The 14,947-nt window shown below is 34.7% G+C and overlaps 1 protein-coding gene across 1 annotated transcript; it reads right to left on the bottom strand.

Annotated features, from left to right (window-relative positions):
- Positions 1-230: 230 nt before the first annotated feature.
- LOC128235044 (phospholipase A and acyltransferase 3-like) lies at positions 231-10,452 on the bottom strand. Its single transcript, XM_052949744.1, has 5 exons — positions 10,397-10,452; positions 8,092-8,321; positions 6,990-7,176; positions 4,402-4,531; positions 231-2,697 (listed from the first exon to the last, which is right to left on the bottom strand). Exons 2-5 carry the CDS (start codon positions 8,198-8,200, stop codon positions 2,566-2,568), a joined length of 558 nt encoding a protein of 185 aa, XP_052805704.1. The 5' UTR covers positions 8,201-8,321; positions 10,397-10,452; the 3' UTR covers positions 231-2,565.
- Between the last annotated feature and the right edge of the window lie 4,495 nt (positions 10,453-14,947).

Here is a 14,947-nt window from a genome sequence, read left to right on the forward strand (position 1 = left end):
TTTAGTAAGTAGTTAAAGGTCGATCACTCAAATCACTCAAATTTTATGTTTGTTATACATGTGTATGTATTGATTTTGAATAAGAGTGCCACTTTAATAAAGAAGTATAAATGTAGGTATTTGTATATTGAGTATTTTATCAATTGCACTTTTAAGTCATGGTAATTTACATCCTCTTGCGAAAAATGCATGTGTACATTCTACATTTTTTATTTATCTGCTGAGCAAAATTCATTTTAACTGTCTGGTTTAATGATACTCATAAATGACATTAAAAAGTTACATGTATACACTATAAATATAAACCTTCAGTATGAACAACCAACATGTTGACGATTCAACCTATAATACAGGCAAATCGATCGATCGGTCATCGATCAAAATGAAAATTTAACATCAAACATTTTGAAAAAATACTGTCATATTTTTATCATTTACATCACAGTTTCTATCACAACAAAACAAAAACAATAAATATCACATTTGATAACATAGTCACTCGAACAACAACACAAGAAACATAAGCATATAATATATTCCTTGTAGAATGATAAATACATTTACAATATGCCATATCTATTGCTAAGCCATTACATCACATTAGTTAAATCTTAGTAATTGATAATGTTAAAGGCACTCACCCACAGAGTGCATTGTGATTTTAAAGGCATTTATCACAGAGTGCATATGTTCCAGCATGTTTTCAAAGACCCTTGGTTACTATATAATGACATTTTCTATCGTTACAAACAAAAAAACATACTTAAATAAACGCATTCTTTAGGTACATGAGTTTTATTTACTAGTATTTCTGCGTTTGTTTCAATATTGTATAATCTTAAAAATTTGGATTGAAAAACAAACTTAAATAACCACATTCATTGGTACATGAGTTAAATAAACTGGTTATTTTCTTGTAATCCAACATTTTATAATCTCAAAATTTGGAATAACTTATTAAATTGAAAATCAAACTTAAATAATAACATTCTTTAAGGTACATGAGTTAAATAAACTGGCTTTTCTGCTTGTGATCCATCATTGAAAAACGTAAAAATTTGGAATAACTTATTAAATTGAAAATCAAACTTAAATAATAACATTCTTAAGGTACGCGAGTTCAATAAACTGGCTTTTCTTCTTGTAGTCCAACATTTTATAAATTAAAATTTGGAATGACTTATTGAATTAAAAAAAAACATTTACATTTTGAGGTACATGTTTTCAATAAACTGTTATTTCTGCTTGTGATCCAATATTGTATATTTAAAAAAAAATGAAAAACCTGTTAAATTTTAAATCTTAAATATAATCTTCACTAAGTGTTACATATAAGATATACTTAATATACTGTCATCCGATTGGATCAAAAATGATTACAACGTTATAACATTTAACAGTTAACTCCTACCACAAAAAAGCAACAATAAACATCACATTTTCAAAGATGCACTCTTACTCCAAAATAAGATTTACCAAATTAATACAATAGTTTTAATATACCAAAAACGGATGAATAAATGTCAAAAACAATGATTCTTCTGAAGGATACCGAGTTTAATTTGAAATAAAGGAGCATAAAACACGGTATTTCTAGCTTATGATATGAGAGTTGATCACAGTAAAACTTTTAGCACTCACCAATCATTTAATATTTTTGCGAGTTCAGGTATTAAATACACGGTTTCAATCGTTTCAGCAGTAATTAATATTTCCCATTAAAACATTATTTAGTTAGAAGTTTAAGATTAATCACTCAAATTGCATGCTTGTTATACATGTGTATGTATTAATTTTGAATAAGAGTGTCACTTTAACAATACGCATGTTTAAAGGCGCTCACTGCATGTTGAAGCAAACTATTTCAATGCATTATCGTGTTTAACTTTTTAGATTTTATAATGATCAAAACAAAAAAGCATAATATTTAGTTCAAGTAAAAAAGATATTAGCAATATTTTGCCGCTTTTTAACAGGGGAATTTGTAGCTATGTAGCTAATAATTCAAAACATCCATTTATAAAGGCTTATATTTTCCATCTATACCCAAATCATTTACTTTTTAGTTTTTATCATTTAAGTTTAATGAGTTAAACATGACAATGCATTAAAGTTAAAAAGAAACATTTTTTTTGCATGAACCTATATTGTGCGCATTTACCGGTCAATAAACTACACAGACAACACAACACATATGATTAAATGTATATAGAATGTAAAAAGTATCAACTAACAATATATGGTATGTTTTACAAAGTCATTCCAGCACATTTTCCCGATATATCTTGAGTAAGTTGTATCTTGAGTATGTTGAAGCATGCTTTCAAAATTTCTTTAATTAAAATTGAGTCATTTTGATGACTGTGGAACAGCAACAACCACAAATACTTATGTGAATAATTCATGCGTTAAGTTAGGTTTCAAACAAGTGTCTTTTATCAAGAGACACACAAAAACAAAGAAAAAATATTCTCAACAAAATTAGAGAAAGGATAAATGTTTATTTTTATCGATATTTATCCATAATAACTCTTATAACTATCACAGTTCTTGAGCTCAAAGCTATCACTGATACGCAGATTCTTTCTTCTTCTTTTCTTTTTCTTCTTCACCAGAGCCGAGGAGTTTTGGTAGAACATAGCCGGCCACAGCAGCCAAGGCAACGCCCACACTGGCCATGGTAAGGAAACTATCCACCTGCAACAAACATCAACAAGGCTTCCGTGTGAAATATACTAACTATTTTATCAGTCACAACCATTTAAGATGCACTATTACTCCAAAATAAGATTTACCGCACTTTATACAATTGTCCAGAAAGGATGGATAAATGTCGAAAACAATGGTTCTGATGAAGGATTCCGATTTCAATTGGAAAGAAATGTGCAGAAAACAGGGTATTTCTACCGTATGAGACGATAGTAGATCACTGTAAATCTTTAAGCATTCACCAATCACTTAATATTTTGGGGTTTTCAGCTATTAAATACACGGTAACAATCGTATTACAGTTTTTTCCATAAATGCATTATTTAGTACGTAGTTTAATATTTTCTGAGTCAAAATTAATGTTTGTCACACATGTGTATGTATTGATTTTGAATAAGAGTGCCACTTTAACAACGAATTCCGTGTGAAATATATTCGGTATTTTATCAGTCACATCCATTAACAAGGATTCTGTTGTGTAATATACTCGGTATTTTATCAATCACATTCATCAACAAGGATTCTCATGTGAAATATACTCGGTATTTTATCAGTCACATCCATTAACAAGGTTTCTCACGTTAAATACACTCGCTATTTTATCGGTCACACCCTTTAACAAGATTTCCCATTTTAGATATTCTCGTTATTTTATCATATCAATCACAACCATTAACAAGTTTCCCGTGTTAAATATACTCGTTTTTTTATCAGTCACAACCATTAACAAAACTTCCCGTTTTTATTCACGGTATTTAGAATCACAACCATTAACAAGGTTTCCCGTGTTAAATATACTCGTTATTTATCAATCTTGCCATTAACAAGGTTGCCCATGTAATATTAACTCGTTATTTCATCGAACTTAGTTCATATTGGTATACTTTCATTCACGAGGGTAGTTGGTGACGTACCTGTGTTGTACCATACTGTCAATGCCAACGTTCAATAACTAGCGTGATATAAATGAGTAGCGTTGGAAGCTATCTCCTTAGTTACTGAACAGTTATGCTCCGCCTACTTGTTACCGTTCTGATATGGGATTTAATGTATAGACTAAAACAAATGAAACCCTCTCGAACATGGTACAATCCAAAGTAAGTCATCTTTAACAAAATAATGCATTGAATTAACGTCCATGGGCAATTTTGTTTGTCGAGGTGCGAAACTGTTGTACAATATTTCCGTTGGTTTGGCAGCTGTAAGCCCTATATTCGGGGCAGTTCGGCGCCATATACATTGAAAGGTACTGCATGCCGATTGTTGATCTGTAACAAGAGTTCCACAAATCGAACGCAAACGCTCGTCTTTTTTCTCTCAGTCAAACAATGGGCATAACCTGCCAAAGTACAGGGGCTTGCTCATGATTGGCAATGTCTCTTGCGACGTGTGTAATACATTTCATTCAAATGTCTTGAACAGTTTTTTAGTTATGGCCAAGTTTTTGCACATCGAGGCCAACGCCGACGCCGACACTAAGACCACGACAATACCTCGACCCTTTTCTTTGAAAAACAAATGAGCTAAAAACGGTCAACAACAAATGTTCATCAATAGGTAAAAAGCATTCCTCTGGTCATTAAGCTGTGTGTTTCGTTGTATATTGATCCAATGTTAAATTTGTACTCATACGCATTGTATCGTTATTTGGTGAATAGACGCTAGTCCTTGGGGCTTGGTCATTAGTTTTACCTGGTCACTCTTCGACTTGCCGTATCTGCAAAATTTTGCGAAATGTTCGCAATTTCCCCACAACAGATTGTAACCGATCTCTCCAATCATCTCCATAGCTTTTTTCACAATTTCTTTTCCATCGCGAGGTCTGAAATGACAGTGATGTTGGGTTAATGGACATTGCGTTAAATAGAAAATTAGTAATAGTTTCTGCACCCACAACACGAGTTATTGATATACACGCGCACTTCCTCGTGATGGTAGTTGGTTACGTAACTGTTCTGTACCATTTTGTCAACGACAGCGTTCGATAACAAGCGTGGTATAATTTTCAAGTTATCTGCTTACCAGTTACTGAACGGTTATGCTCCGCCTACTAGCTACCGTTACGATACAGGAGGTAATGTAAAGACAAAAACAAAGGAAACATTCTTAAACATGGAGTCTGGTTTACAAAATAATTAATTGAAATAATGCCCATAGGTAATTTTATTTAGCGTGTAACGTCAGTTTTTTATAATATTTCCATTGGTTTGAAGGTCTAAAAATCTGAAATCTAGGCTGCTCGGTGCTATTTCAATTATCAGTAACACAAACGTACATAGGACATATTTAGACACATTTGGATTATTTAACATACGCTATTTCAAGACAATGAAAATGATTATAAAAAAAAATGAATAAATATTCATGTAAAAGTTAACTAACATCTATAAGAAATCTGCAAAAAGTTGTCGCCTGTCGGGAGGGCCCGTATTTTTTCCAATAAAGGTCATAATGATTTTCACCTCTGACTCCAAAATTAATATAGGGCCATCTACGGACCATGACCCACGTATATATATCAAGACGTTCAAAGCCTATTGTCGGACAACGACGACGATGACGCGTACAAGGAAGCAGGACAAGGCAATCTTTATGTCTGCCATGGTTCGCCGATAACAGAAAAAAATCATTGATTCATACGGTCAAACGGCTACATGAGATATGTTTGTCTACAAAGAGCCATGAACTTGGATTCAACTCAAAACCATCCATATTAAAGACTGGTACACAAGTAGTTTGAATTAGTTGTGCATATATAACAAGAGGGTCATGACGGCCCTAAAACGCCCACCTAAGCAGTGCCACAACTCTGTGATAAAGCATTAATAAAAATGTTGCAATTTAAACATATCTTTACTGATGACGATGCCTTGTATTATATTTGTAAAAGGCAATGTAATGAAGCTACCTGTAAAGTTTCATTCAATTTGGCCTGGTAGTTTCAGAGGAGATGTTTTTTTAAAGCAAAACAGGAAGTTGGTCAGATGGTTGTTGTTGTTGAACAATCGCGACCCCTTAATGTATTTTTGTAGAAGGTTACCCAAGGAAGCTTCCTGTAAAGTTTCATTGAATTTGGACTGATAGTTTTAGAGGAGATGTTTTTTTAAAGCAAATCAGGATGTTGGCCATTTTTTGTTGTTGTTGTTGTTGATGTTGTTGTTGATCAATCGTGACCCCTTGTTGTATTTTTGCAGAGGGTCACACAAGAAAGCTTTATGTAAAGTTTCATTGAATTTGGAGTGATAGTTTCAGAGATGTTTTTTTTTTAAAGCATAACAGAAAGTCAGCCATTTTGTCGTTGCTGCTGTTGTTGTTATTGTTGATCAATTCTGACCCTTTGTTGTATTTTTGTAGTGGGACACCAAAGGAGGCTTCCTGTAAAGTTTAATTAAATTTGGCATGGTAGTTTCAGAGAAGATATTTTTTAAAGAAACACAGGAAGTCGGCCATTTTGTTGTTGTTGCTGTTAATCAATCGTGACCCCTTTGTTGTATTTTTGTAAAGGGTCAACCAACGAAGCTTCCAGTAAAGTTTAATTGAATTTGGAGTGGTAGTTTCAGAGGAGATGATTTTTAAAGAAAAACAGGCAGTCGGCCATTTTGTTGTTGTTGTTAATCAAATGTTACCCCTTGTTGTATTTTTGTAAAGGGACAGTCACATCCAAGGAAACTTCCTTTGAAGTTTCATTGAATTTGACCAGGTAGTTTCAGAGCAATTGTTGACGGACGGACTGACTGACGGACGACGGACAAAGACCGACCACAATAGCTCACCTTGAGCACTTCATGCTCTGGTGAGCTAAAAATTCATATTAATACGTACGGTGGCACAGAGGTGACATGTGTATGTTTTAATTTATCACGAGATACTATGCCGTGCACACGACACAATTAGCCATTTAGAATAACCCTTAAATACATGGATGTTAAAGTGTATTCTGATTGGCTAATTATGTCGTGCACACGACTTAATTATCTCGTGCGCACAACTCCATTATCGTGCGCACGAAATAAATAAAAACATACACATGTCACCTCTGTGCCACCGTAGATATGATTTACTTACTGTTAATTTCATGTTCTACAACTCTGTTTTAAGTTAGAATACTCTTCCTTTAGAAACAACATTAGGTGACGTCATTGTGACGTCATGACGTCATGAACTTGCTAAGCTACATCAGTGTGAAATATATCTGCGTGACTACTTATTGTGAAGTCTGAAAAAGTGTAAACTATCCAGTGGTGTTGGTGTATAATATTTGGATTAAGACTAACACTTACGTCATCTTTTGATCCCTTTTATTATTTTTATACGCTTTCGAGTCCCCGGTAACCTCCCAGAAGTCATCCTCTCTCACAAACGCTTTGTTAAAACGCCTTCCACATATTGTAAAAATATTTCCAGAATTGAGATTCGCGTTTAAGCCATCATTTTCGTCACCAGCCAAGTGAATAATTCGACCTTTGCCTGTAACATAAAAAATTCAACTGAGAGTGTAATCATTTTGTTATATATGAACAACTTTTTAAACAATGATGGACACTTATAGGGTTAAAGCCAAGTTTTAAAAAGGACAGGGTGCTAAAAAGGGACATATGATAAGGAACCAAAAGACACATTGAATCGGGCTGTGAATAATTAAAGCAGAAAATGTTAGAAATTGTGCTTTTTGGGGGTAATATTAGGTTTCAACTACTTATTACGTAAAGTTTATTTGAGTCCATAATCACATTTCAAGTTTGGACCGAAACAAATGAAATACTTGATAATCTTAAGCATTTAATTCTTTGAAGGAAGCAGAATGCACATTCTGATCTCCATGAGGACAGAAGGGTGTTTCCAAAAAGGGACAGGTTGCAGCACACTAATTTAAAATAACCCTCTAGCTAAAACTCTTAATTTACATCATATAAATATGTATAATTATGTCTAAAATATTTAATATCTACGATAAACAACTCTACAGTGCTTTTCTAAAATTAGCAGCAATTGGAAAACTTATTTTTAGAGAAAAGTTGTTAAACAATTATTGATATTTTTTTCAAAAAGTATGAATAAACAATTACAAACAGCACATAAAATAAACGTTTCTATAGAAAAAACAGTATTCAAAGCAAGGTGTAATGTTAGATGATGTTGTTGGAAAACTAAGAATGGTGATTTTAAAACAATTGTTCCTACCATCAACAAAACCAAAATCTCCTTACATATAAACTCTACACTTCAGGCGAGGCCCCAAAAACGTGGGTTATGAGAAATATTATTAGGTCAAACCTTTGTATACTTTTGAAAATAATTCATTTTGACTAACCAAATGTCATTGCTTGATAAGTGCCTTCATTTATATCCAATACTATTTTGCCTAGATATAATTTAACCTACCTTTATAAACTGCCCAGTGGGAATACATCCCTCGATCAAACTCCACTAAATCTCCAGGGTGCAGCTCCTCCAGTGTGGTTGCATTATGCTTTTGAAGAGCTACAGCCATTTCTGATTTTTTCCCGAGTCTTGTGTTTTGCTGTCAATAAGCTCTTGGTTCATTCGTTACAATCCGTAAAGTAACCAGGCTGCAAAGGTAAGCATCTAGGCTGCAAATGTTAGACACCAGGCTGAAAAAGTAAGCAAACAGGCTAAAGAGGAAATCATCCAGGCTGAAAAGGTAAACAACCAGACTTAAAAGCAACCAGGCTGAATAAGAAATCGTCTAGGCTGACAAGGAACTGGATAGGTATGCAACTAGACTGAAAATGTCAGCAACATGGCTGAAAACGTAAACAACTAGGCTGAAAAGGTAAGCAACCAGGCTGACAAGGTAAACCACCAGCTGAAAAAGGTTAACCACCAGGCTGAAAATGTGTTGAAAATGTGTTGAAAAGGTTAGCAACCATGGCTGAAAAGGAAAGAAACCAGGCTGCAAATGTAAGCAGCCAGGCTAAAAAGGAAAACAACCAGGCTGAAAAAGTCAACCTTGCTGAAGAGGTAAGCAACCAGGCTGAAACGGTGTTGAAAAGGTAAGCAACCAGGCAGAAAATGTAAACAACCAGGCTGAAAATATAAGCAACCAGGCTGAAAAAGGTAAGCAACCAGGCTATAAAGGAACGCAACCACGCTGAAAAGGTAAGCAACCCGGATGAAAAGGTGCTTCAAAGGTAAGCAACCAGGCTCAAAATGTAAGCAACCAGGCTGAAAAGGTAAGCAACCAGACTGATAAAAGAAAGCAACCATGCTGAAACAGGAATGCAACCAGGCTGAAAAAGATAAGCAACCAGGCTAAAAAAGGTATGCAACCAGGCTGAAAAGCTAAGCAACTTCAGGAAAGGAATTTACATAAGTTTTTTAGTAACTTGTTTTCCAATCCTTATTATTTGTATTGTTGTTAAAATACTTTGTATATGTAAATTTGAAATTAATACTTTTTTAAACTAAGCAACTTCAATTTTTGTTACTGAAGTTTAATATTAATGGTTACGGTATTATGTTTTATATCTGTGTTGTTTTCAAATTCATGTTTATATAGCTTTTCAGTTTTTATTGGAACTGAGCAATTAAAGCAGAGCAGAACAAACGTAAAATGTCTGCCTGTTGTTTTATTATTTGTTTAACATTTTCAATTGATATCATTTTTCAAGTCTTTATGCAAACTTATGTATTTTGTGTATCAGTATTCTATTAGTGCTTATAAATAAACTTGATGAAAGTTTAGCAGGGTATTATACCATAATCATACTAACAGTGTTATTTTTTTAGAACAAACATATTTTTTTAAACCATGCATCCAAGCTATTCATTTTTACCCTTTAGGGAACTGTTTTAACATTTAGATATTCATTTTGTTCCCAAAACACCACAAGTCGACTGATTCATACCAATGTATCAATACCAATGTAAAATATATTCTTCAACTGTTACTCCACAAACTTAACACTTCAATGATGAATAAAAACACAAAGTTACACTTTAATTGCTTTTAGCCAATACATTTCTCTTATCACATTTATGTTTTTAAACACTAATTTAGGTTGACTTCTGTCAACAAGCATTGCCACATTTTAACTATCTAGCAGGTGCCCATTATCTTTCCGCTCAATATACTTAGTGCTGGGATCTGTCATTGTTGGCTAGGAAAACAACAAGTGGGCTATGGAAACGTAGAGTCGCCAAATAAAAATTGTCGAAGTCTTTGAAGCGGCTGTTTATATGGACTGTCAGTACTAGGTCTTATTGGTTACAATAGTTAAACACCACACGCTGGTGTGATTTTACAAAGAGCATAATTAATGACATTGCATTCCCCCTGGTTCCACAGTGAAACAATAACATGGTGTTCAAGATGTTAGACACCTTCCATCCGCACCATCAGTGCTTTGATTACAGTATATTGTACGAGCCAGGCATACAAATAGTAGTGATTAAAAGGATTGTATAATTCTGAACAATCACTTTAGATTGTTACACGCTTTATTGTCGCAAATAAAAGTTTATATCATTAACAATTACCTTCGAGTAGCTGCAATTATCTGATTACCCAAATTCAGTAATTGGCAATCATGGATCTAGTATGATTCAACTGACTAACATTTACTTCATATATAACTATACATAAGTACCAAAAACTTAAAAAAAAATCAACAACAACATTTAAATGTCTTTGTTAAAATATAAAACAATAAACAATATGTTTTACCTATTCAACTTTCGGTTTCTTTTGTTGACATGTCACAATATCACGTGACTCATGACTCATAATGACGTTTAACATCTTGATAGTCAAATCGGCTAAAATTAAATCGGTTAAGGTGACTGGCATTTGTGTATGGTTGGCATTACTAACAGTCTTTAAGAATATTTTGGCGGAAATAAAGAAGATTTTTATTGATTTATATGTAATCTATTTTATTTAACAAGTGATCATAGAAAAAAATATGTGCTCACGCGATGAAATAAAAAAAATCTATGATCACGAGTGAAAAAGGATATTATCGTTAGCAAGCCGGATATCAGTTCCTCTATCTCGACACTTGGCAATCATGAATTCGATTTATATTGCAATTGCCAGTTCATTTGTATTTTTCTTATTTCTTCGTTCAAACGTTACAAAACCTGTTGTCGTTTTGCATGTAACATCACTGTAGAAAAGTTCCAATGCAAGCTGATGATAGATGTAAGATGGGATGAAGTAACATTTTAATGATTGAGAATGGGCGGAGTGAGCGAAGCGAAATAGCTCTTCCTTATCGTTTAAATATTACTTGAGGTCATGTAACTGTTTAAAGGCCTAATTTAAGGAATGTTTGGCATGATAATCCCCTGCATCTCCTGCTAATTGCACTGGTGTCACAGTAGGGGCCAATTTCCTGACTGTGTATTCGTTTATTGGCCCAGGGCCATTTAGGGTCCATTTTTATAATAAAACATCCCAAACTGCACAGCAGGGCCGATATTCATAAAACTTCTTAAGTCATTTCCCAATTTAAGTCACTTTCCTCATTTTATTATCCTTTTAGTCATATGAAATAAAAAATAAAAAATAAATACACAATGTACATGATTTCTATTATAATTACCTTATTGAAAACAAGATATTTTAATGTTGAAAACACTCATACATTTCTTTTCATTTGACTAAGAAATTGACTTAAGTTAAGAAATGACTTAAGAAGTTTATGAATACGGCCCCAGGACACTCAGATTGGAGATCTTATATGACAATAAGGCAATAAGATTAAGATCAATTAACAGAGTTTTTTTTTTTTTTTTTTTTTTTGTGTGTGTTTTTTTTTTGGGGGGGGGGGTGGCAATTCACTTAAAGAAGGCTTAAAGTAGGACTTCAAAAATACAAACGCCCGCAAAACTTGAAATTCCGAATGATAAAGCCTATAATAATGATTGCATATCTATATTTCATTGGCTGAAAATGTAAGTTGTATTCCAATGTTTACACTTATGGCGATCTGCAAAGTATTATAAATATCCATCATGTGTTTCCGGTACAGATAGAAAAATCCGACCCGACGGCACGCGCGTGAGCCGGTAACTAGGATTTTTTTTTATCCGTACCGGAAACACATGATTGATATATTTTCTTGCATATCTGATATCATCAATTTGTGGAAAATATGACGTAGAAAACAAACTTTCGTACAATTACACCAAAAATCGCGTGCGACGTTGTTTACTGACGACATAAAGCGCAGTAATTTTAAATGACTAAAAATCGCGTTTTTTTACGATTATTTATTTTCAATTTAAATCAAAAGTCTTGCATACATTTTTTTCATTGCGCTTTATTGAAATGGCAAAATATACTTTTATACCCCATACAATAAAAGAAATAAGAAGTGGCGCGTTGTTGCGCGTGACTCAACTTACTGGGGCGGGGGTGTAAGATGGGGTTTTCCAGCACTGGTCACATGCCTGGAAAAACACGGCCGGTATACAAGAATAATGTTTCTTCACCTAGACTAATTAACAAGCCGACAAAATTCGTGTCAACGTACAAACAGCAATCTGAATCCATGTATCCTTTAATGGCTTTATGCAGATGACAGTGCATACTTATACAACTAATACTATTTATATAATACGGATTTTGTAAACATTATTTGAAAAAGAAGTATGTACTCTGGCAGCCATTTGCTCGTTTCGCATGAATTGTCCACGTTTGCGCGTTCATTCGGAACACCTTAACCAAATCGGGACCGGTCTTCAAGTTTAGGACTACAAGATTCCCTACAAGACGTGACCGTCGGCGCATCTCTGACGGGTATTGCGTCACCGTTTTTATTTGCGTATAAGCTTCATGTTTACGTTTAAAATGGCGCCAAAAATGCCTTAAAATGGGGTAGTTATTGTAGAAGGTATCAGGATTCCAGGATTTGACATTTGAGGGGAAGGGGGGGGGGGTGGCGTAACTGTGGGGCACAATCTTTTGACATACCCCTTTTTTCAGTTCTGAAAAATGTTGGCGTGTGTGTGTAGGGGGGGGGGGGGGGGGGTGCATGCAAATATTGACAATTTCTAGTCTGAAAATAGTGCATTTTATGCGTATTTTATTACTATCCCAAAATTGAAATGCAAAGTGCCCGTCTCCCCGTAAATCCGCTAGTGAGATTGCTTATTGTAACAACAAATAATGTACACGGTTGACCCTGGACACAAAGGAAACGGACCAATCTAACCCCTATAAGTGATAAGAACAAAGTACCAATCATAAAACAATGCAGCTGTTAGATTTAAATTCAGCTATTTTATCATGTTATCTATTTTAAATATGATAAACTACTTCTTTAAGACCCCTTCTCATTTGAGATTTGTTAGAACTCGACGAAACCGCGCAGATGTCATTCGGGAGCTTTTGTATACCCATGATATTTTAAGGATGGATGTACCTATGTTGTCCGGTTAGCGCAGTGGTTAGCGCACTTGCTTCTCACCAAGGCGACCCGGGTTCGACACAAGACCACACTCTCATGCAACATCGTGCCAACGAGAGTGATTAATATAAGTTGCATCTGCATTACAATTAAACTACAGCTACTACAACCCAAGCTGGTGGAAAACTGTGGGAGCTATTTACCAATAAAGTGCTTTTTCTTCGAACCATGATCCTGTTCTTCAATTGGTAAATAAATACATCGATATACTTTTTAAACGTAGCATAATGATATAGTTTAACTATTATAGCAAACATGACATTAAATAACAACTAACGAGTTTCAATGGTTGCTTTCTCCATCTTACTGGTAAGTGAAAAAGGTGCTTATTACACAAAGCACGTTACAAAAGTAAACGTTTTAAAAACCGTATTTTACTATCTTTAAAGTTTAGAATACCTTATTCTAAAATTATATTGCTTTTAAATATATTTCAAATTGAAGTTTTCGCGCAAACACTTTTTACAACACATACATGTTATTTAAGGATTCAAGAAAAAATGCGATCAGTACATATATTTTTTTTTAAAAGTATTCATTTCGTTTAAAAATTAACAGTATCATCTGAAATTGAGTATTTGTTCTGAAAGAAACTGACAACATACGTTTGTATAAATGAATAGCTGATTTTTATAAAGTCGTATATCATTGGTTAAATGATGTCGCGCTTATCCAATCAGAGTGCAATATTGAAACAAGAAATGACGTCATTACTCCTTTGTTATACAATATCTATAAACGTCAAGTTTGCTATACAAAGGACTGGGCGAATGCAAATATGTAGAGAATATCGTCAGGATTTTTAAAACTTTTTTCAGGCTTGTTGTCAGTATGTGCTACTACGGGGTGACTATGTATGCAGGAACAATCGGGGGAAATTTCTATTTCAATTTCTTCCTTCTCGCTATTGTTGAAATTCCGAGATATGTCAATATACCGATGCTAGAGAGCTTAGGTAGAAGATGGACACATATGTGCTTCATGTGGCTGGGTGGATTTGCACTGTTAGGAACACTATTCACGGTTGTGTACGGTGGAAAAGGTAAACTCACTATTCACGGTTGTGTACGGTGGGCAGGGTAAACTCACTATTTACGGTTGTGTATGGTGGAAAAGGTAAACTCACTATTCAGGGTTGTGTACGGTCGGCAAGGTAAACTCACTATTCACGGTTGTGTACGGTGGAAAAGGTAAACTCACTATTCACGGTTGTGTACGGTGGGCAAGATAAACTCACTATTCACGGTTGTGTACGGTGGACAAGACAAACTCACTATTTACAGTTGAAAAAGGTGGACTTGGTAAACTCACTATTCACGGTTGTGTACGGCGGACAAGGTAAACTCACTATTCACGGTTGTGTACGGCGGACCAGGTAAACTCACTATTCACAGTTGTGTACGGTGGACAAGGTAAACTCACTATTCACGGTTGTGGACGGTAGACAAGGTAAACTCACTATTCACAGTTATGTACGGTGGTCAAGGTTAACTCACAATACACTGTTCTGTACGGTCGGCAAGGTTCACTCACTATTAACGGTTGAGTACGGTGGACAAGGTTAACTCACTATTCATGGTTGTGTACGGTCGGCAAGGTTAACTCACTATTCACGGTTGTGTACGGTGGACAACTCACCATTTACGGTTGTGTACGGTCGGGAAGGCAAACTCACTATTCACAGTGGTGTACGGTGGACAAGATAAACACGGTATTCACGGTTGTGTGCGGTGTATAACTCACCATTCACGGTTGTGTACGGTGGACAAGGAAAAGTTACTATTCGCGGTTGTGTACGGTGG

Source organism: Mya arenaria, chromosome 5, assembly GCF_026914265.1.
Source record: "Mya arenaria isolate MELC-2E11 chromosome 5, ASM2691426v1".
Classification (NCBI taxonomy): domain Eukaryota; kingdom Metazoa; phylum Mollusca; class Bivalvia; order Myida; family Myidae; genus Mya; species Mya arenaria.

Coding starts and splice junctions, on each gene's coding strand:
- LOC128235044 (XM_052949744.1), bottom strand. CDS start 8,200: ATGGCTGTAGCTCTTCAAAAGCATAATGCAACCACACTGGAGGAGCTG. Junction 7,177..8,091: donor CCACTGGGCAGTTTATAAAG/GTAGGTTAAATT, acceptor TTTATGTTACAG/GCAAAGGTCGAATTATTCAC. Junction 4,532..6,989: donor AAAAGGGATCAAAAGATGAC/GTAAGTGTTAGT, acceptor CTGTCATTTCAG/ACCTCGCGATGGAAAAGAAA.